The 24,826-nt window shown below is 35.5% G+C and overlaps 1 protein-coding gene across 2 annotated transcripts; it reads right to left on the bottom strand.

The window, feature by feature from the left end:
* Window positions 1–633: 633 nt before the first annotated feature.
* ACMSD (aminocarboxymuconate semialdehyde decarboxylase) lies at window positions 634–24,583 on the bottom strand. 2 transcript variants are annotated; one of them, XM_075029376.1, is made up of 12 exons: window positions 24,356–24,583; window positions 21,213–21,257; window positions 19,360–19,407; window positions 16,637–16,709; window positions 15,667–15,763; window positions 12,155–12,204; window positions 10,647–10,883; window positions 8,303–8,396; window positions 6,651–6,746; window positions 6,020–6,192; window positions 1,191–1,289; window positions 634–961 (listed from the first exon to the last, which is right to left on the bottom strand). In XM_075029376.1, the coding sequence occupies exons 2-12, from the start codon at window positions 21,245–21,247 to the stop codon at window positions 899–901; spliced, it is 1,065 nt and encodes a 354-aa protein (XP_074885477.1). In that variant the 5' UTR covers window positions 21,248–21,257; window positions 24,356–24,583; the 3' UTR covers window positions 634–898. The 2 variants fall into 2 exon arrangements, with proteins under 2 accessions (XP_074885477.1, XP_074885478.1); XM_075029377.1 differs by lacking the exons at window positions 16,637–16,709; window positions 19,360–19,407.
* Between the last annotated feature and the right edge of the window lie 243 nt (window positions 24,584–24,826).

Genomic DNA, 24,826 nt, shown 5'->3' with positions numbered 1-24,826 from the left:
GTGCCTATGCACCCACCGGATAATCATGAAAACCCATTTCAATCGATAGTCTATAAAGTAAGCCATCTTTCCGTTCCTGTACCAGGACTCAAACTAGATAGAGCATTAACATCTCAACATTTAAAGTAGCCAACCTTACTTTTAGGAAGGCTTTTTCAAGGAATAGAACATTAAACCACAGTGTTGCTAAACACTAGTATTTATTTTGACAGTGACGCTGACGCACAAAGTAATACCCACACAAATACATTATTTCTGCACCTACAACCATATTGCTAAATTGTTTCTGATGAATAAATTGCCAGTGGTGTAGGAGGCAGCTAAAAAGTACAAGTCCCCACATAGACCTTTTTCATCCTATCACCACATTTGCAGAGCGTCAGTGCATATCCTTGCAGTGCTGACCTGAAGTGTGGTATGCTGCGATTTCAGTCAGTGGATAAAGGCAAATGTTGCCTTTTATTGGGCATCAACAAAATTCTGTTTAAATTCTGTTTTAAGATTCTTTTAAATTCTGTTTACTGGGCATAACAAAGACTGACATGTAATGGATAAAAGCCACAATTTTCTCAGTTCTTTCTTCCTGGGAATCAAGTCCTAATAAAATGACTTTGATTATCATTCAGAGATTCTTATTACAAATGCAAAAGATGAAATCTTTCCTTTTTTATGAAAGCAGGGATTTCAGAATTCTTTAAAGACAACCTAAATCCTCAAATGCACAGAAATACCTGTGCATACTAATTTCCAGTACTCTTGCTTTTGTTTTGGAAATAACAGTAGACTGTAATATACTTGTCAAATTTATTTTTCATCTTCATAATTACACATGCAAATAGAAGTATCCCTAAGGATTCAGCGTTATTTCTGAAGTTTGGTCTCTTTAATATCTTCATAATTATTCAAATTGTTTTCTGCTAAGACCCAAAAATTCCAGAGCATTTCCAGCCTTGAGTTTATCCTGTAAAAACAAAACACATATATATGTTTGTGTGTGCTTAACTCGTATTTTACTCAAATGCTTTTACTCATGCTTTAAAATGAACCACTGCAAAGAGACTAAAGGGCTTATTCCAGTCTACAGAAATCGGTGTACTACACTGATTTTTCATTGTTTTATCTCTGGTCTAAAACCGGAGGCTTAAGAAAGAGGGCCACCCCCCCACTTCCCCCAAATATAAAGATCATACCTTCAGTTTACTGTCAAAATCTTCCATTGAATCAATCAATTTTCCAGGTTCCAGTTCCCCAAGTGGAAAAGGGTAATCTGTCCCCAAAATGACTTTGTCCTGGTAATAAAAAAACCATGTTGTACATTTTGTAGTAACATTAAACAATATAGTTGCATGTGCTTTCTGGAATTTATAATAAACCACAGGAAATTAGATGCATATATTGGACTGATTAATTACAAAAGTGAATACGAAGATAATCTTTGGGTTCCAACTTTCACAGGAAAAAAAACAAACTTGAAAACAATGACTCGAGTTTATTGGGTGAATTTAAGTTTGAAAAAAGTACAGGTTATTTATTGGTTTTGTGTTTGGTGTATTTTTATTCTGATACGCAGAAAGTTCAAAATGCAAATCCCAGGCCCATGGGAATGAGTGTATAGTGCTCAGGTGAATACAACACAAATGGTAATTTCCTACTCATATTGATTTTCTGTACTGTGGTGCTGGTTTGAAATGTAACAAAAAGGCATCTATTGTTCCCCTACACTACTCGTACTGCTTCTGCAAGTAATTTGCCTAAAATGAAATGATTAATCTTGGTTAAGTGTTGCCATAATTAAGTGGGCAATAAAGGGTACACATAATTCTTCCTTTTGTTTCTTGACTTTTTGGTTCTTTTTCATGTTCTTTGCATGCTCTGCACTGTTGTGTGCCGTCCAACAAGAGTATGAGAGTTTTTGACACATTTCTTTAAGAATTTCAGGAAGTTCTCCACCAAACTCAGAAAAGATGCTTGGATTTGGATTCTTGAATTTGAAATTCTTGACTACATACACTCACAGAGACACACAAAAACTTGAAATTATATATGTGTGAGAAGAATGTGTAATAAAAAATACAAAGCTATCAATATTATCTTTTGTGTGACACTTTAAAAGCTGTAATAATTGCAATGTGATAATACTTAAAGCATGGTACAATGTAGAATTACTACAAACATTTAAATTTTAAAGAAGTATTTTCTTTAATTTAATTTAACTAGTATTCAGCTTCAGATAACAGAACCAAAATCTCATTTACAAAATTTCAAATATATTTTTGCAAGTCTATAATTTTTTTAAAATGTCATTGTCTTTAACTGGGATTGGATATTAGCTGTGCATTTGAAACATGTATCTGAGAATGAGTGACATGATATGATTTGTTTCTGAAAGCAAGTCAGTGAAAAGGAAATTCAATAAAAATCTGTATGCATCATTCCTGTTACCAGACATGAAAAGAAATAGGCAGATCCTCAATAGGTCCACTTTGTTATAGGTTCTTTTTCACACTGGAATGATATTTCCCCATTTAATCTGCCTTGGAGAGTGCATACTGCCAACTCTCTTGATTTTATCAAAAGTCTATTTTCCTTTAAGCTTCCTCTCCTGGAGACATGAATATTTGAAAACCACAGTTTTCATTAAAAATATATGTTTTTAAATGTCTCATGAATTTGAAATCAAGCCCGTGAATTTGGGGCACTTGTTATAATATTTTAACTCAGTTACCAATACTGAAATAGGATGAAGAAAACATAATTCAGTTATTTTATGAAATGATGAGTTTTTCTTATTTGTCAAACGCTTTTTTCTTATTTTTTTACCTCCAGTAGATGTCACCCAAGAGTCTCTGAAAGAACCTATACAAAACCTTGCACGGAATCCAAACAGAAGATATTCTATTGTTCTGTCCTATATTGTTGTGTTACAATTTATTAAAGAAGTCTTGCCATAAGATTAGAATAGGAGAATTTATACCCCACTGTCTACTAAATCAAGTTCTGAGTGTAGATTAAACAAAACACATTTGGATGTGTGTACTTCTAAGCAGCTAAATACATTATTTATAATAATCAACCTGATACCTAGATATTTTCTTCAAATATGAAAAACAAATGTATGCCATATACTGCCCCCCCCAATAAACATACTAGCTTTATATGAGAAAATAGATTTCTAACTAAAGGAGAAGGAAACCCAGTATTTGCCCAGCTGTTTATTAGTCAAGGTTAAGTAAGCCAGGAAGGTTTGTACATTCTTGTTTACATCTCCTATACATCAAACCAGAAGGAAATTCCACACCCTCATTGGAATAATATATGTATATTATTTCAATTATATTTTTCTTTTCCTCTAACTTAAAGTGTTTCACAGCTAATCGTGATCTATTCATTAGCAATAAAACTAAGAGCTGTAAATTAATAAGAAATATTTAGAAGCAGCATTATTGCCCTGCTACTAGTGATATTATGCTATTCATTTATACTCCCTGAGCTTCAGTTTTGTACCCATCTATAAAATGGGAATTGCAATACCTGCCCTTACCAACCAGGCTCAGAGAAGTCTCTGCAGATAAATAATACTCTTAGCATAATAGATGTATTATTATATTGTTCCAAAGTATATCAACAAAGTCAGTTTTCCCTAGGGGGCTTATAGTTTGATACCTTAATTAGTGTATCTCTCCTTTTAGAAAGGTACATATGGCTAATGATTAACCTCAGTGGACCCTTCTACTCAGCAGAACTTTTGTTTGCAGTAATAGAGACCTGAATCTCAAAATGAATCTCAAAGAGCATCAAGCATGAATTCATCCTCTAACGTTAGCAAAAATTGTATCTATCTGCCTTGAATCTCACCTTCTTTCCTACTATGAGGATACATCTCAAAAAAAGGCCAGATTGCTATAGCCAGTTCAGCTCCAGCCTCTGGCCAGAGCGGTTTTACCTTTGGGTGATGGCTCTTGAGGAATCACCATGGGGAAGTTTTTGCAGAGATACACTGAATCATTTAATCCCCTGTCAACCCTGTTCTTCACTTTTTATAGCCTGTGTCATTAGGGATTTTGTGCTTATTTATATTCGCTTCATGCTACCTCATCATGGGGGGAGCGAAGGACTGCAGCAATTTTGCAGTCTTACAAAATTCTTTCTCAGAAATGTGTACTTCTGCTTCCTTTAACTGGGATAGGCTCCAATTAACCTGCACCCAAAACTAAGAGGGGATGAAGTTAAATATACATGACTCATCCCAGCTGTCACTGGATTTTAATATTCATAAGTTCAAAGCCAACACATTACATTCTGATGCCAGGTAATGGCTGTTCCCTAAGGACCTGAAGCCATTTCTAAGCACATCTTTACACACATTGATGCCCTTCCTGCACAGCTCTTAGCTATACTCTGGAGAGCTGTCCTATTTCAAATCCTCAGCTTATAAAGTTACAGTGTCATCCTCAAGACCCAATGGCATTGTTTTTAGCCCAGCATTTATTCATCTCATATGTGTTATTCTGCCAACACACGACTGCACTGAAAACACTGAGATATTTGGTGTTTTTTTTAAGCATTTGACTCATGGAATGGTATTACGTGAGAATATCAACTTTCATTGTAAAAAGAGGGAAATTTTTAATCTTCGTGGTTATAAAGTCTGAAAATGTGATGTGAATGTTTTTTCAAGGATAAGATGCCTTAGACTATGAAAAAGAGAAAGAAAATGTACTACTCCCCCCACCCTACCCCAGCTCTCCTGAGTGTTAAAAGCATTTAAGTTTTTGGGATCAGACTCATGACTTTTCAGCACTGGGGTTCCACCTGATGTCACATTGCTTGAGCTCAAAATACTCAGAGGAGAATTAAAGAAGTCACCAACATCCCATGCAGTACACTGGTCAAATTCATGGCGTTAAGAAACTTAATTTCAGAAGTCTGTTGAGAAAATAAACACGACACCAGAGAGGCTACTGCTGAGTGACTTAGATTATCAAATTACAATCCATAACCTCCTCAAACAACTAAATTTCACGTTGCAAAGACTAATCATGATTAGTACAGATTTATTGCAGTAACCTGTTCAGACTGTTAGAGGTGAAAATGGGACATCAACAGTATCTTTTCTGTAGAGAGCAAGAAAACATTCGGCTTAGCTGTCTTTGTGAACTTGGGTCACACAAAAGCCCCTGATGACAGCAACAGCCCCGCATGTGAGAAAGTACTATGTGAGCCTAGAAACTAATGTACAGGAAACAGGAGCACAGTTGTTGAGACAAGAAAGTCAATGTCAGAGCTTGCATTTCTGTTTTTGACATCTGGTAGGCATCTGCCTGCTAGCTGTAAAAACTCCATGAGGTCCAGAGATCAAGACACAAATACAGGTCTCTTGTTGATTTGTAGTGATCCATTGGAAGTTGGCATGAGTGATGCCATCTTCGACCCCTTCCTGAGCATTTACTAATGAGAAGGACTTACATGAATGTTTTTGGATTTTTGTGTCTCATGCTGTACCCGGTTTAAACAGGTTGCTAAACTACAAAGATTTCTTTACTCTCTACGCTAACAATTGAAATATTTTTGCAAACCCATGATGTTTAATGTGCTCTCCAGGGTCCTCACAAAAACTTTCTTTATTATTGACTTTTTTTTCTGCCTGTAACCAAGTGCAAATACAATTTGATTTCTTCAAGTATACACTTGAATTTGAAAATTAAGCCATTTGGAAACAAGGCTCCAACTGAAGCAGTTTTTGGTTGCAGTCCTATCCTTAACAACCTTACACAAGGAACCAGCCTCACTGAACTAAGGTTCACAGTGCATCATTTCCTGGATTAAACCCACTATTTCAGTAACTCCATATAGTAAAAACATAACCAACATGGCACAAGCTCATCAGTTTATAATAGCTCAGGTTCTGATTTTACAAGGTGAATATGCTGTCTTCTTCCTGCTTTCTTCTCCTTTTTCCTATTTCATAGAGAACTAAATAAAGAATGACTCACCTGCTTCTGGAAGCATTAAAACTCACCTCTCCTATTACACTTGTTAGCAGCCTTAGTGCACCACGATCATGGACAAGAGAGTCTGTGTAAAATGAACCAAGGTATTTTCTTGGATCCACCTTATTATCCACCGCACACAAATCAGGGCGCATGTTGAATCCATGGGAGATTCGCCCCACTGTGTACGGAAAAGCTCCACCTGCAAGAAGAAATTTTTGGTAACAGAAGCTAAAAATATGCAGGAGGAAAAAAAGCCACATTATCAACAGAGATCCATAAGTTTTACTGTCAGCTATTTACTAAGTGCTCTGCACCAGCAATTTTTTATTCCTTCCCCTTCATTAGCTTCTTCCTCCGTTTTCCCCACTTTTTCACTATTGCGATGCCCAAATTCCTCCTGCTGCTTTCCTCAAACCATCTCCTGTTTCCCCTTCCTCGTCATTTCCCTTAAAGGCTATCGTAACTGTTCAAACACTGGCTGAAACAGACTAAGGAGTGTTCATACAAGCAGCCTACCTGGCAGACTAACTTCTTTGGGGTAATAGCACTCAGCGGGTGACAGGCTTAAAGTGGTAACCCTATTAGCTGACATACCAGAAAATACAGTTGTACCATGCTCAACTAAAGAACAGGTGTTTCACGTGGTATATTACTTACCTCCATGTGCGAAGCAAACTTTCAGCTTAGGAAATTTTTCAAAAATTCCTCCCATAATCATGGAGCAAATGGCTATGGTTGTTTCTGCTGGCATGCCTAAGAACAAAAAAAGCTTTATTGTGTGAGAGTTTTATTTTTTATTTTCCTATTTGAGTTTTAAATATTATCTTCATTTTCTTCAATTAGCCTTGAGCCTACTGAAAAAATAATAGTTACAGAGCAGCTGCCAAACATTACACCTTATTTCTATTAGAGGAACATGGAGCTGAACAGTAATTAACTGAAATGAGGACATAGGACTGGAAGCTAAGATCTTCTGAATTCTAAGCCCAGTTTTTACCCTACACCACTATGGCAGCTGACAGGCAGGTTGGGTATGAACTGCAAGCTTGATTCCTCAGTTATCCTAGCTCAAAGACAAGTCTGGAATACACCAGGTTCTCTTCTCACCTGTGCTTCTGTGTTTCTTTTGTGTGGAAAGTGGGGCAGATATATTGGTGGATATTCCAACACAGATTTGGGGTTTAGTCATGACATGGTGCTAGTTCCTACAGTTGAGAAATAACCTATCTCTCTTTGCCACTGGGTAACTTGGATGCCCAGCATTAGGAACATTAACAGCAATTTAGGTTCCTACATCAGGCCTCAGTTTCTGAGCCCACCTAACATATTTAGAATATCATGCCATTTAGGCGCCTAACTTCTGACATCCAGCTTGAAATTAGGAATTGAGTTCCCCTCACCTATGGAGGAAACAATACCTATCCAGCTCAAAAGACTGTATTTCATTAATGTTTTACCATGCACACAGATGAAAAGCCTTATTAGGCTTAGTAGGAAAATCTTTTAATTATACTTTGTTAAGTAAATGCAGTAATTTTAGCCTCTTTTTAAATCTGTGTGGTTGAGCCTGCTCTGATTAAGATTAATTGATGTTAAGATAATGCACTGGTGATAGGGACACTAAAATTTTCCAGTGTATATTGTGTATGTTTTTCAGAACACCTCTATTGGAGGCAGTGCAAAACCATGCAAATCAAAACAACGCAGAACAGAATAAGTGAGGGTGGAATCAGGTCTAAACATTCCTAGGTAGCAGTATAACCTACCTCCTCTCCTGTTAGTCAATGTTGTTCTGATTTGCCTAGCAGATGGGGAAAAAACCAGAAACTAGATAATTCCTTACATCTATGGGAAGCTTTCAAAGTAGATCTTGTTTCAGCTATAGTTGATGTGAACTTAGATTTATTTCCTCTCTGATCAAACTATTTATAGGAAATAATCCAAGAAATTCTAGGAAGTAATGTTTGGGTTTGCCTACTCTTTCATTTATTCAGGTTATTTCTGAGGAGCTGATTTCAGAGACAAGTCACTTTTCCCTAGTCATCTGCTCTTTGTATTTAGGACAAAAGAGAATACCAGATTCTGTTGCTAGTCTGTATAATTTTAATTCTAGGTATTTAAAAGTTAGACAAACTATACAAGCTTAAAAACAAATGACTGCTGAATTTACACAAGAGATTTAATCGTAGTTCTTGATTAAAAAAAAAAAGATTGATAGAAAACTCATGTAGTACCTTTGCAACAATCTTCTGGGCATAATCCAGTGACAGTTCATAAATGTAGGTTAAGCAAAACGAATATACACTCACCTATTAGCCATGGAAACCAATATTTGGACATCCTTCCATCTATCTGCATGTCCCAAGGATGCACAAAGAGACAGCAATTTAATTGTTCAGCAGCCTGCAGCAAAAAGAAAAAAAATCTATATCTTAAGTAATCATACCAAAATGCATCTTAGTTCTCAACCACACTTTAAAGATTACCTGCAAAACTGTACTGAGCACTAGTACTAGTAATGAGAATAAGCCCAGAAGTAAGAACTATAAGCAATAGTTGGTTATATTTACTTCTCTGGGCCATATCCAGAAGTCCTCACTCAGTTTCAAAGTTGTTTTTGAGCCTACAGGATTGGAAACACTGATGATAATATCTTTTTAATAAGCCAAGTGTTCCTCAGATTAATGCAGTACAAAAATGCTTCAGCTGTGTTTGTCAGCCATCCAGCAATACAAAACTCAGCTTAAACTAGCATTGTTTTGGTTTCATTACACATACGAGGATGAACTCTCATACTATTTTATAGAACCATTTTGGGATGGTTTTACAGAATCGTTCCAGCTGCATTCAGGAATTTTCATTGCTGTTGCACTACATTTGTCCCCTTTGGCCCTCTGCCTGGCTTAAAAAAAAGTTAAAACTATTCCTAATCTACCCTAAGAGTTCAAAATCGAGCTGTATTCTGATCAAGTATACCAATATCTCCAAAACTACTGACATCTTTGGAAAGGAAAACAGAGGAACAATATAGGAAGCTGATTCTGACTGAGTAATTTAACTATGTGCTTAAATTTAAATATATAGTTATCAGAGTCATTCATATGCTTAACCAGGATTTAACAGCTTTGTTTTGTCAGATGTATTTCTGGACCTCCCCTTGTTGCTAAGGAGATTATCACACATTTGAAAAATTTGCGTTTATTTACCCATACATGCATAAATAAAGCTGCAACTTTTGGATTGTAGGGAGTAATTGCCATCTACATTTGTAAACTAAAAATAGCAATTCAATAACTGGCTTGGTAGATTGATAAAATTCATTATCAAATATGGCTTAATTTCATGATCATTCTTATCCAGGGATGCTTCTAGAAGTGATGGAGGTAACTTCCTACATGTGTTAAACATAAGCTGAAGAATGTACAGTATAAGAGAGATCCCAGTACAAGAGAGGGATCTCAGTACATGGAGCTACTGGAGAGAGTCCAAAGATGATGAAGGGACTGGAGCATCTCTCCTATAAGGAAATGCTGAGAGAGCTGGGACTGTTTAGCCCCGAGAAGAGAAGGTTCAGTGGTGGATCTCACCAATGTATATAAATACCTGAAGGGAGGGTGTAAAGAAGGTGGAGCCAGGCACCTTTCTGTGGTGCCCTGTGACAGGACCAGAGGCAATGGGTATAAACTGAAACACAGCAAGTTCCCTCTGAACATCAGGAAACACTTGTTTACTGTGAGGGTGACGGAGCCCTGGCACAGGTTGCCCAGAGAGTTTGTGGAGTTTCCATCCTTGGAGATATTCAAAAGCCATCTGGGCATGGTCCTGGGCATCTGGCTCTAGGAGTAGGGCATTGGACCCGATGACCTCCAGAGGTCCCTTCCAACCTCAGCCATGCTGCGATTCTGTGAATGCCTGCATCTCCAAGAGTGGAAGCTGATAACTGACTGTATATGACCATAAAAACAAATACTCCAGATGCTGCGCTAACAGAATTCTCGAAGTAACTGAGCATTCTGAAAAATAACCTCTATGGATCAATTTCAAGCTGACAGCTATAATAACCTGTGAAACAGATACAGAATGTACATTGATTAAACCCCACAATTTAGACAAATGACCATCCTCATCTGGACCTAAGGCTATTTAAGAAATGCAATCTATAAATTCATTTTATAATCAATACATTCAGTTTGGAACTTTTGGTCCAATTTGCGTAATTCTGTATGGTATTTTGCCTCTATGGGGATCTCTGAAAATCTCAGGGAGTTTTATCAAGTATCTCAATAGGATTGGATACAGCAACTTGAACCTAAAAGCAAACAGTGCAGAAATGCTTTATTTGATACTGCACTTATCCTCACAAACCAAGAAGGCAACTCTACAGTGAGAACTCACATCATAAAAAGATTTTGTTATTCATTATTATAAAGTATGTTTCAGAATGTTTTACATTGTATTATTGTCATTATATCCTATAATGAATTATCATATATAATTAAAGCTGGAACTCTCTCATCACTAAGCAGATTAGAAAGCTCAATTGTTTAAACATATCTATAAATTTAGTTGATGACTGAGTATGCCCCAAGATATTTGTCGACAGAATTCCATACCACAGAATTCCCCAAAATAAGGAAAGAAACATTTACTCACAGCATAAATATCATACAGTTCTGGTGCATTCAGGTCCCATTCATTGATATGGGATCCTATTTGTACTCCAGGAAATCCAAGTTCATTCACGCAGCGATGCATTTCTTTCACAGCCAGGTCTGGAGCTTGCAAAGGTAACGTACCCAAGCCGATAAACCTCTTGGGGTACTTTTTTACTGTAGCAGCTAAGTCATTATTTAATATCTGGGCTAGATCTAAAGTATCCTGAGGTTTGGCCTGGTAAGATATTAAGCAGAATCATACATTAAAATATAGTTCTCAAATGTTATCACCTTTGGAAAATACTGGATAAATGTCACTGCAAACAATTCAGAGACAGGTTTTGAACTAAAATTTACTTTACAGTTCTGAATAGCTGGAAGCCAGTAGAGCTAAATTCTGCCTCGCTTTAAAACCTCTGGGTGCAGTTCTGCTTCTTATCTTGAATATTTTATCAACTGATGTTGCCTTTACTGCTCAGGATGAGTGTAATAAATCCCAGGTTGCTGATGCACTTAAGTGTCTGGTCTTTTGTGTAAACCAGTCCTCTGTTTTTGTTTATTCCAATGCAAAAGCCTCAGTATATACTTTTTAAACACAGCAATGAATATTTACTCTCCTATTATTGGAGTTGAAGAGGTAAAAATAAGAAATGTGAGATGCTGGAGCATGAGAATTCTACCGAGAAAACTTGAGCAAACCTCTCTAACATTTAGAAGGAGATAAGTCGTAATTCTAATAAGGGAACTGCAATATCCACACAAAGTTTCCCGTTTTCCCCCCGAATACATATTTAATGGAAAATATTCCCATAAATTCTGAAGATCAGTAGTACTACTTATATGTGGGCTTAACACAATGATTTTTAATGTAGCATATCTGTTTACTTGTAACAATTTGACTTATTACACATAGCTAAATAGTCAAATTGTGAATGTATTTAGAACAGCATTTTGCTATGATTTATCTTCTCAGACTGTTTTTATTTCTTTGATGCATTCAGGATCACTATGCAGGGAACATATTAATTTAAATTTGCTACTAAAATTTAAGATTTGAAGCATTCTAGGTTAATGAGTCCCACACCACATTTAAAAGAAAGTGGGATATGACCACAAATATATCTTTTACTTCTTTTTTTCATGAGAAATGCTGATTAATGTCTAGCTTTCATGGAATCTGTACATGTATGTCTACCTGCTAACCATGAATTCATGCTGTGTAAATTCTCTCTCCCTGTTTCCAGCTGCCCCCATAAGGTCCCCAGAAGAAATTCTGTTGTTATCTCATTCTTTGTTACTGAGTGTACTCCAGAGTGGAGCTTTGCCAGGACACCCTGCTGGCTCTTCAGGACTATTTTTTTGTCTTTTGTTTTTCACAGCAGAACAATTCCCCATTTACTTCAGTGCTCTAGTGACTACTTCAATCACCTAATTTATAGGAGGATGCATGCATTTTTAAAAAATTTCATAACATATGAATTACAAAACATGCTAGTAGGAACATACCCAGTAGCTGAACATTACAGGGACTGTAGAAAGGACTTGGACTGTGACTCCTGAGTAAGAAAAAGCAGTTATTAATGTTTCCTTTTTTTTGGTAAAATGTTAAATAAGAAAGCACTTTTGTTTGAAAGGTAGAAGGTAAAAGCTTTAATGGTAAGGAATGACTTAAATGACTTAAAAGTGACATGGATAAAATCTTTTTTTTTGCTAATTAAGGATTATGGTAATAAAACTTGTAGTGTATCAGTTTATTAGGATTGGAATATTTTTACTAAGTAGAAAGAAAAATAAGACTTTGTACTCATACTAGATTATTTGTGAAACTAAGTATTTTGATTTTAGAATTACTTGGTACGTATGTGTACAATTAATTAAAACAGCAATCTCATGTTACTCTCGCATAAATGAATGTGTTGTTAAACCAACAGAATACTCTATCTTAAGTTTACTTTGGGGTGACTTTTATCATATATATTTAATAAATAAATATGTAAATCAGCTTAAAGATAAACAATGTTATGTTAATAATGGTTGTTAAACAATGTTTTCCTAGGTGTTCCCCAAAGCTATATTGTGTCAGGTTTCATTCATCCTGTGTCTGGACTACTGAGGTTGTAAGTATAAGAAAATCTGTCTGTTTTTAGAAATAACTTTGGTGTTAGCAATAAAGTCCATTAAGTCTATGTTGTTTGGTTTCTGTTCAAACACAAATCTATATCATAATTTTGTGTGTGACAGGTTACAGGAAGGAACACAACAAAACTAGCAGATTAACAACAGAAGAAACAATAAACAGTAATTAGGACTTCACTAAATAGTTACACGCAAAACTATTTTTTTTTTAAATTTCAGTTCTGATTGTAATATTTATGCATATATTTTGTCATGTTTTAAAAAAAATTAACTTGGTTATTAGTAATTAAATGCAAAAGATGGCAGAAAAAAACTTAGGAGAATTTCTTCTAAGACAATGAGTTTGCCAAAGCAGTTGAATGTTTAACAAAATGATTTATCCTCCTTCTCAGTATTTTAAGTAGGATACAAGAGGGGAAGCTGACTCAGGCACCTCTCTTACAAGAGATCTCTTACCAGATCTGATTAATATTATGTACAGCAGCAATGGTGTGGGGTTAAGGATTTGGTCTACAAAATTACACATATACTGAACTACAGCCTAAGTTGTATTATCCATCAATATGCTACCAGACACTTGATTAGCATGTTTGAGAACGTTCACCACATCTTCCACAATAAGCATTGTATCTGGTTTCAATCCATTTTTACACTTCTGAGCAAATTTAACATAAACCTTAAAGGTAGATTTCCAAGCTGAACTTTCCTAGACACTAGCTTTAGGAAGAAGAAGAATCAGCACAGAAAAACCTCTACTTCGTACCCTCTTTACAGAGGGTTTTACAGAGGAGAAAATAATAAGAAAAGGCAGTTAGGATTAACTGAAGGATTTTCTCCAATAAAATTGTGATGATTTTTATCATAGAACTGTGATGTTAATTACCTTTACAGCTTGTTTTATTGAGTTACCTTGACAGCTTGTTTTATTGAGTGGATCAAGACACAGGTTTATATACCAAACAGACCTAGGACATATGAGAATTAATTTAGTCTCTTTGGTATACTGGCTACTATTTCTTATTACTGGCCAGATTGCTTGGGCATTGCACAAACAAAGCCTTTAGCAACCAAGCTGTAAGTTATCTCACTGAGTTAATAATACCTTACAGTGACCAATACTAGTTTTGTTCAGCTGGGATACTCCTTGCATCTTTGTTCCAAAATTATGCCATGTTTGGAGGTTAAATTTTTGGGTATAATCTATCTTGGCCTGTGTTACAGAAAATGGTCTTTGAACTAAAGCTACAGCCTTGTAAACTGAAAAAGAGTAAATGTGGCCCATAGTCTTTATCATTAGGTGAACAGTAAGAATGAAAAACACTAAGAACTTTTTTTTACACTTGATTGGCTGATGCCTGTATCTCTGGAGTGCACTAATAAAAGGGGACATTTTTATGGCACAAGTCACCAGATGGTGCTGTAACACACAGTTTTAGATTTTTATATTTTTTTTAACCCAGTGAGCATTGTTTAGTTTGTGGAGAAATACTGCGGTGTTGGCTTTATGATACATTCTCTTTCTGGAAAGTTGTGGCAAAAATTTGAAAAAAATTGCTCCTGTGTCTTCCCTTTGTCTACAGCAAATAGATGGGGCAGAATTCTTTTGTAGAAACTTGCCATTAGGCTTGAGGGAAATATCTGAAAGGGAAAGATGCCCAAATGCTATTTATGGTCCACACTGTGGTTGAATGACATGGTAATCCCCAAAATCCCTGAGCTAACTCAGGGAATGATTACAGTCTAGTCAAGACAGCATATTTCAGAAAGGTTGCAAAGACATTCTAGCATTCCCATTAAATATCTAATGGTTGGAGTTTGAAATACTGCTTCTCCAAGGTGAAAATGAGGTAGTTGAAAATTATCTAAATTGTGTTTACATAAATTGCACGCCAGCCCTTGAGTTCCCAAATTGGCCTATGTTACGTGTTGCAGTAAACCTCTGTAAGGAGAACGACCCAAAGTATCTCCTAACATGCTATCCCATGAATAATCATAAAGATGCTACTTATAAAATATCTGGTCTTCGAGGTAATTCAGAAGTTTATTCCTTATGAAAAGTTGGAGAAGATATTCAAGTTTAGTCTACTGAGAAACTGATGTAGGGATTTATTCAAGCCTCAATCTAAGAAAAAATAATCTTTAGTAACATAGTATTTCTCTCACAAAAGTAATTTGGAATTACATTGTCAATAAGAACTAACAAAAATAATTGATCATCCTAGAAGTTCCTTCTTTCACCCTCAGTCTCCCATCTTACAAACCTTATTTAGTGGCATGTAAGTAACTTGATGGAAAATAAATCTCGAAATTTGGCACCTGGTTAAGTTTCTTTCTAAATCAGGAAAACTCTCTTTTCTGAGAAAGTAATTGTACCAGTTCTCTAGGCTCAGAGTCCTCTAGCTAAAATACAGAATGAAGTTGCAACACCTAAGCTGAAAAAAATATTAGAAAAGGAAACATACAAAAAATCCTATGAGTACACAGAATCTTTTTAACATTCGGAACAAAAATGAAAGGGCTTCCTCTTTTACGTAAATCACTTCTCTACCTGGAATTCATGTTGCCTTTTCAAGTTTAGAGTCAGTCATCCTTACTTATGTCAACTAGTTCCTTACTGCCTTAAAAATCCCACCAAAATTAATGAGCCCATGTGGGGAATAAATTGCTACTGAAAATGAGGAAAGTTATGGGAACATGTCCTATTTGAGTCTGAGTATAAAGCATACCAGTTTTCACTGACTTTCAACAGATTTAAACTAACGAATCAGTATGCTAAACCTTTTAATTTTGATATTGTTATTGAGCACTTTCAGATGCATTAACAGAGAAGTTGCTGTTATTCTAAATGAGGCACAATGTTTTTAATTCATTTATGGAGATACCTGATAGGTCCATCTCTTTAATCCGTACTTCTGGATCCCAGCAGTTCTCTTGAATAACTCTAAAAACCTTTCCATCCTTCATCATCTTTGCCTGTCCCTGTGAAATGACATTTTTCATCTATTATAAATGTGACAAAGTAGTGCATGCTAATTTATAGTCGCTTGAGTATATTGTGCTCCCTGCAGAAATTCAGTGACAGAATTTTATTCTTTTATTTCTATTCAGTAGGTATTTTTAATCAAAGACTTTAAAAAGTCATTAATAAAACAGTCATTTATAGTTCAGATTTAATTCTTCATAATAAAAAAAAATCCCTTTTCTTTTGCAATGTATATCACTCTCTGTTTGTTTGGAAAAGAGATCAGGTACCTTAATCCAAGTTTATCCTCAAACCAAATTTTGACCTCAAAACAATGCTCTAATTAAATCTGTGCTAAATTTTCCCCTTGGGTATGCGTGTGTTCTTTTAAAGTCAATAGCATCATGATGATTCCAGTAACTACAGAAATAATTGTGCAACTCTGTTAATTTCAGTCCAGTTGTTTCGTATCACCAGTGATACTGAGAAAAAAGGAGACCTATTGTCTTCAGATTACATTTTCTCCTTGGGAAGAAAAAAATTATTAAAGAATTTGTATTTGGGGAAAAAACCCCCCAAACAAACCCTAACTGCAGTATAAAACCCTTACCTGAATTAGTGTAATACCTTCCCCATATGCCATCAATTCCCAAACTTACAAAGTTCAAAATATTATCAAGGTCATGAAATTGAATACTGTTCCTTTAACTATGAACATGGAAACTTCCTTTTTAAACTTAATTTTTGGTTGATTTGTCAATTGTCCAAAGAGGTTGAGTATGCACAGTGTCATCACATTAAGCAAAGTAAATTGTCTGTTACAGTTGTAGGTATCCACATGCTTCTATGGACTTGTAAAGACAGACAAAACAGTCCTTCTGTTGGCTTACACTTGCACAAATTGATGAGACACAATTCACCAATACTTGCAAGGCCTGAGTATTTCTTGGCTGCTTGAAGCTCCTATAGAGATAAATGGAATGGAGGAAAGTCAGAAGATCCACAGACCCTGTGTATTTGGAATGGGTAAGCTCGGTCATACAGCAGATGTATTGGACAGAGAACACACTGCATCTGCAGTTGAAAATTGAAAATGAGAAAACACAGCAGCTATTCCTTCACCTTCACAGTAAACAGAAGCTAAGTACAGGGCAGTCTTCTGACTCTTCTGGAAAGGGAATTCTCTCTCTCCAAAGGCCACTTTATTTTTCCTCATAAAATTCATTTATTTAGGATCCTGTCTATTTTTCTAAATAAAAAACCTGTTAAATCACTACTAGTATGCTAAAACAGAAATAACTAATAAAATTTACTACTTCTCACAGAGCTGGTTTCTGTCGCCTCCTTCTGAGAAGTTAGACTGTTCGTAACCTTGAATTTGTTATTAACTTCATACATTCCCAAATATACCGCCCTAATGAATATTTTAAAGCTCCCTTCAACAAATCTAACTGTGCTGCCTTGGCAAACTGACAAGTTACTTGTTAGCTGTATCACAGTTGTGAAAATTACTTGAAATATTACAGTCAGTAATAACAACTACATAGTCTTGATCCTCTGGTAAAATACTTCAGGTTCTTGTAAAATTGATTTTCCAACCTGACAGAAATGTTTACTCTAGCCATACACTCAAATACATTAAAAAAAGATCAGTGCACTGCTGCAGATTGCCTAATAAACAGAAAAATATTTGGGGTGTGAGTAGAGAAAAAGACAGAGTAGAACTGAGCATTGCATCACACATGACTAGATCGTGTGGACTTTACTGGATTACCGCTGGGAGTATTTCTGTGAACACAGGCGACTTAATTCTTTCCTCAGACATAGCTAAGGCATAGCAGCTCACCTGCTCATGCATATTTTCTTCCACTAATACTGAAAACCATATTAGATGGATAGTAATTTTACTAGCAACTTTCACAGTGCTCATACTTAAATGCTGAGATAAATTTGCAACAGGGTTTGCAATATAGGAAAGGTTTCTAATAAGCTATGTGGTATTCTCATTGAAGAATTATTTGAACAGTTTGCTATTTTAATTTGCATTAACTGATTCTTTGTGAACACACTACAGGTCAAGGCTGAGCTCACAGCATTGTATGTTGGCAACAACAAACTTGATTATGCAGAAAAGCAAAACATGATCATCTGAATAGATTCATGCTTGTATACGTAATGATAGAAAGATCTGGTCCACCAACACTGTGACTGGAAAATGAGTCATACTGCTATAGTCTCTAGACACTGCCACTAATCTGCACCTGGTATTTTTAAAATGAGTATTTACTCAGACACCTCAACTGGGAAAAAAATTCTCAGAGTTTTTTGCAGTTGTAAGAATGAAACATGGATCAGGAAAAAATTTTCAGGTTCCAAAGCAACGGATGCAGTACTGAAAATATCACAAAAGACCTGAGATTTTTATTTGCAAGGTTAACACAGTTTTCTAAGGGCACAGCCAAAGAATTCTATCATTGTTTCTTTTCTTTTCTTTTTCTTTTCTTTTCTCTTTTCTTTTTTCTTTTTTTATTTTCTTGTTTCTTTTCTTTTCTTTCTTTCTTTTTTCTTTTCTTTTTTCTTTTATTTTATTTTCTCTTTTCTTTTTTCTTTTTTTATTTTCTTTTTTCTTTTCTTTTCTTTCTTTCTTTTCTCTTTTCTTTTCTTTTCTTTTCTTTTCTTTTCTTTTCTTTTCTTTTCTTTTCTTTTCTTTTCTTTTCCTTTTCCACTCTGTTCTAAACATCACCTGATATTTAAGGCTTAATTAATTTATGTAGAAATTAAGAGAGAGAGATTTAAGTCCAGCAGGGTGGTTTGGTTCAGCAAGCTACCTTTAAAATTATCCCATCACTAAACTACTTAGTCACATCCCAAATTGCACTTCTTTAAAAATGCATGTAATTATTTTCTTCCAGTTTGACCCTGATGCTTCTTCACAGAATGATAGGAGAAGCTTTTGCTTTTTTTTAATCTTAAGAGTTAGCTTCCCCAGCTCCACACACCCGAACAGGATTTTATTTTGCCATGCACTTTTTTCATGCAATGTTTTCAGACAGAAGTAGGGTAGACAGAATTCTCTGCAGAGTGTATAAGGTTATTATTGACTTGCCACAAAGTTCCTTTGCGAACTATTTTTAGCACGAAATTTTAGCATCAGACCTGTAACAAACAGCTAAGCTGCTAAAAATGTCTCCAACAATTCTCTCCTTCTTGCACCTACCATGTAGCTCAGAAGCTGTGCCATCCACACTTTGGTTCAGCAGGTGGCTTGTTCTCCCCTATGCCTGCTTAGACTCAGATCTGAAATTTCAGCATAACGTTTGTTTGCTCCTCATTCTCGGTCCCAACCTTCATATTCTGTGGTCCTTTTTCCTAAATGACTGTTAGGCATTTGACAGCATAACCTTGCATGTTATAGAATGACAACAGTGTGTACATGTCATTAGATTGTGATAAATAGACACAGTGTTGTATCCATTTTATCAGCTTTTTGTCAGTTAACATAAGCATATATACAATCACAAAGAAGTTTGATTTTGCAAAGTGACGAGGGGATGAGGGAATGTCTAGTTTCACTGAAATTAACAGCCATTATATACTTAAATACTTTGGTTACCTGGAAGATGCAAGTCTTGCTTCTCTAAAGACAATAAAAGTTGAATCTCTACAAAGAATGAATAAATTAGCCAAGTCACAAAAAGGAACAATGAAGAAGACTGCGTTTCTTTATAGGGTCACCCAAATAGAGAGAGGCACTATCACCCTGAAAATGCTAAGTACTAAATCTTTCTATCACTTATCCCTCTAGTTTTCAGCATAGAATTCCTATATTGAGATCATGTTTGAATTTCAGAAGATGGAGACAGATTAACCCTTTTAAAACACTGTGCATACAGCCTGCCATTATATAACATAGCTGGGTTTAGCCAGTTATTTGCACGCTTCACATGCTTTAGGTGGGTTACGTGCTGACACTCTGTTGACCTATTCACGCTCTTAACTTTGCATCTTTTGCCTTGCAGCTTACTATATCCACATTGTTCTTTCTGCTCTTAACCACACAACCTCTATTGTCTTCGTATTTTTTCCTTAATTATCTGGCTAATACCTTGCACTGCTTTTATCCCTTCCATATCTGTACAACTCTCAACACTCCTGTGGTAGGCAAGTACAGATGAATTTTTTTCAAGTTAGGACAGGTACACACGAAGTGAGGTGGAAAGTGAACTGAGGTCTCCTGAGACCTCTTTTTAATGCCATCTTTCTAATCTCCCTCTTTCCAGAGGCCAATGCCATTTGCAGTGACAGGTTCTCCAAAAGATTCCTAGATGTGGGGAGCTGACAGGTCACAGGAGGAAGCTGGCCTCCTGTGACAGTGTTTGAGATAGACAGGGATATCTGACTGCCAAAGTTATTATATGGTAACAGAGGTAACATCTTTAAAACTAGCTGGTACAGTTAATGTACACAGTAATGTACAAAGAGAATTATTTTGCCATATCAGCCTTACCTCTCTTAGGTCTTTGTGCCCTCTGTAAAAAAAGCACTTATACTGGCAATTTTTTAATGCTCTTATCAAAAGATGAACTGCAACATTTTGATCTTGCTTGCAGAAGTTTTACATTGTTGTGTTACTGTGAATGTCACTGAAATTACTGCTGATTTGCTCTACTTTGAGTGAGACCAGAATCAAGCCTTTAAGAAACCAGTTCTGTCCCCATCAGAGTAAATACATGTATTCTGCTGACATTCAGTACCATCAAGATGGATTCTGAGTGTTAGCATTGACTCACGGCACCTGGAGACGTGTTGTTCCAGTTGTACTAAGGTAGTTCAGAAGTGCCTTTGCAAAGTTAATAGAGTGGGCGGTGATAAAAAGGTGAAGTAAAATCAGACACAGTCTGCTTTTTACTTGCCAATAAAACTCACATTCCTACTTTTCTACATGATGGTCCCCAAATCTATGGATTGTCTGTATTGTTCTGCTACTTGTTCTCCTTGTCATGAAGTTACAGAAATTACTTTCCCTTTCACTCAGATGCGAAGATATTTTCACCTCTGAGTTCTTTTAACTTTTATTAAAATACCAGTTCCTTTTGGTTTTGCTTCTCATACAGATGAATGGATTTAAGCGAAAAAAAAAATCTACATGTAATCTGCTTTAGATTGACCGGTCTTATTGAAAAGAATTCCTTAGAGCTATCCATTCCAAGTGTTAAAATGAGATGATGATGAAAAATTGATACTGGTTCATACAAGAGAATGTGAGTTTAATCTCTCAAGCAAAAAATTCTACTGAGGTATATTAGGACTTGGAGTGATATTACTTCATAGGAGACAGACCTCTAGATAAATCTGTATCAAAGACATAGCCAATCTTATTGCCACTTTGCTTTTTAATAGATTTACTGTGAGTTTGTATTCCTGATGACAACACAAGATCAGCTTAGAGCACCAAACAGCCCAAACCTTGCAGTGATGATCCAGCTGTACCCATCCACCATATCCGTATCTCTGTGAAAGAGAGAAGAAAAAGCCAGTGCTAGTTAGCACTCCACAATAATAAGAAAAATCTCAGTTCTTACAATCCAGCAGTACCTCATTCAGGAGAAACACGCATATGCTCAGCTTCGAGCTTATGAGTAGCCCCATTGGCGTCAGCAGAAGTGCTGAAGTTTAACTGGACTGGACTAATGGTGTTTGTAGATCTGACCTTTTAGCTCCCAGTTCAACAACATTTTTAACTAAGTCCTAGAACTGATTTCAAAGTGCTTGAAGTTGCTTACTATATTAAGGTTCTAACTGGAATGATTTTAACACAGAAAAAATTAAATCAAACATTTGGCAATATGAAAATTGAGCTGACAATTTTCCAATCTGTGATCAGTTAATCGCACAAAGATGTATTGATTCCACTTTTCAGCTTCCATGATTCAGCAGCAGGACTGAAGGTCAGTCTCTCATCTATTAATATTTAAACAGCCAAGAGAAGCTAAAAGGGAGAAGCTTAGATGCTCATTGATTCTTCCAGAGAGATTCAAAATTGTTTATGCACAAAACCCAAAACCTAAAAAAAATGCTGATTTCCTTTCACTTTCATTAATAATCAGATTAGAAATAAATGAAATCTTGAAATATCATAATAGACTGAAAACAATGCTCAGAATTCCCATTTTTCTGTTAAGAAACATTTCAAAGGAAACTCAGTAAAAGCAGGCATTTCTTTCACTGAAGTGTAAACAATTTGAATACAGTCCTGAATTTCTTATGATAGCAAATCATTACTTAGTGCCACTGTGAGCTTTCCTAATGTAGGCATGCAGAGCCAAGCCTCCTGACGTCAGCCAATCAGAGATGCTAATGACTGAGGCTATGTATGTTTTATTTAGCTATGTTTAGCTATGTAGCTATGTATATTTAATTTAAATTTATAAATTTATAGGTTTATATACATATAGATAAAAATATTTAAATTTAGGGAAAATTTTGTGAGTGACACCTAATGAGAACTTTAAGTTTTCACTAGCTCCATGCTAATTGCAATTGTAAGCTGTGCAGAAAACGAGTACCTTAAAGGTGCTCAAGGAGTATTGAGGCAATAGAGAAACTTACCAGTCTGTTTTTGAACCTGCTTTCTCCTTTCTTCCCCTCAGTTACTAGCTGGATATATTGACAGTCCTAATTTCATTTATTTCTATGAATTTTTATACTTATTATGGGCTCCTTAGCTCTTAAATAAGTACCTTGACAGTATAATTTTCTAGGTTCAAGGCTCAGTATTTGTAAGGCTTGCAAAAAGAAAGAAAAGTTTAGCACTGTGTGCATGTTAGGATTGCGTCATTGGTTTTCCATGTATGAGATGCAGAGAACTATGTTAATGGCTTGAATTTTCAGAGGACTCGAGGGAATTCTGAGAGTTGTTTTCTATTCTGGGCCCATTAATAAACCATTGAATCACTCAATCTTTAGAACAGAGGAAACAAAAAGTAGCAGGTATATGTGTTTTTCATTGAGGAGCTCTTATTATTAAAAATAGGAAGTCCAAATAGATGTTTAAAAAGACCTTTCTAGGTAAATGAGGAAACAAACATTTCTTTCCAGGAGGTTTTATGCATAATGATGTTATTTTTCACTACTAATGAAGAAATAATCCTACGTATGTTCTTAATGCCACATTTTCTCGTGACTTTTTTTAATATGCTGTTTACATTTTCCAGCTGCTTTCTGGCTAATATTGAACTGATACTGGATTGTCATGTTTAAAGTCACAGAAACACAGAGCTAATACATATGAAACACTGACGTGAGAATTTGCCATCATCAACCTCAAAATAAGTAAGTGAAAGAAAGTATAGCGTTAAACAGAGTTTCACTTAGTGTGTCTGATGCCTAAGAGCATGGCTGAAATAATAGTATTCTTTTGTTGTCAAAGACAGGCACAATGAAATCAAATGGTTCCATACTACTGTCAGACACAGGGAATGTTCATTCAAACTACGACCAACAGAGAATTACAATAAGGAAAGAAGCAAAAACACAGGTGTTCACTTTTTTACTCTGATTTTTTATCATGAATGGAAACATTAAAGAGTTATAAAAAATAGCTATATGGAAAATTTGAATGCAATTTTTAATTGCAAATAATTTTTTTATATATGTGTGTATAAACTATATATAAATATAGTATATATAAATATAGTTTCGTGTGATCTTTTCCAGTACCCTTTGTAGCATTGGAGATGTGATCCCTTATGAGTCAAAAAGTGATCAGACATCTCTATACTGAATTGTGATTTTAATTATTTAGGCAATAACTCTAAAACCTAATTCAGAATGAGAGGACTACATGGATTTTGATAATCTAAAAAGGATTAGATTTATTACATGAAAACCTAAATGACACCTTCCATTCTCAAATACTTTTCACAGGATCATGAAAATTATTACTGACAAGAATAAATTTATGTCATTGAATAATAATAATACCATACAAAGATTAAAAGTTTAGACAAGTTGACTTATCGCTTCAGTGTTCTGACAACTGAGATTTTGTATTTTTAATACAATATGCTACTTCTTTCCAGTAACTGAAAAAATAACAGATATTAGTAAAATGATCATCATCAGTTAACTGTACTTAGAGTGACCCCAGCCCTAGTGAAGTTAATGACCTTCATACCTGTGGGTATAATATATGAATGACTTTTGTCTTAAGGAACATTAATCTTGTCTAATATTTGCATATTTCTCTTATTTAAAACAAAAGTGAGTACCATTTGGGAACCTGACAGCTCTGCTTTTATCACGAAAGTGGAATTTACACCTCATCATTTGACAATTTTAGGTCTTACAAAAAAACCAAGCTATAAGATACGAATTGCTTCAGACTAAATAAAGAGTGGGCAACAGAGCCCAGTTTTCCATCCCTTTCTTACTGGAACTCTTGCTTTGCAAAGTAATCCAATAAAAATATCTTATATCTGAAAAAAAAAATTAGACAAAACCTTAGAGATATTTATAACAGAAGCCTTCATTCATTGTTCTTTCAAAAATTACATTAGTAGAAATGGTTGCTGCTAACATAAGGCACTGAATATCTAAACTTTTATTACCTTTTTTAGGTCAGGCCATTCCTTAGGTAGAATGTGGCTATGAATATCAATTTTCATTTTCGAAGTATCAAAGGAGAAATACTCCTTCAATGAAAATGTTTTCTGTGTAATTGCTACTATCCTTCCTGTCTCTGGTTCAGCAGGTTATTAACTTTGGCTGCAGTTCAGATCCACCTGCTGTCTTATCAGGAGAGCTCGGTACAGTGGCCAATTGGGGAGCCTAAATCCCAGAGGAGTGGCTCTCCGAAAGAACAAAGGCTTCTAGCAGAAAGTCCCTGTTAATGCATAAACTACAGTTGACTGAGGGCAAAGGGTAAATGTATGTTTATATTGGTACTATGAAGGGATTAATTTTACACAGAATCTAAAATGCAAGCTTGTTTACAGTTGAAAATAATTCAATAAAATTGAATTAGAATAAATGTATTAAACATGCTGACTTGAATTTCCTTCTTTCTCCCTCTTAGATTC

Source organism: Buteo buteo, chromosome 5 (assembly GCF_964188355.1).
Source record: "Buteo buteo chromosome 5, bButBut1.hap1.1, whole genome shotgun sequence".
Taxonomy (NCBI): Eukaryota; Metazoa; Chordata; class Aves; order Accipitriformes; family Accipitridae; genus Buteo; species Buteo buteo.
Note: the sequence above shows the minus strand (reverse complement) of the source record. Positions and strands in the feature narration are given on the sequence as shown.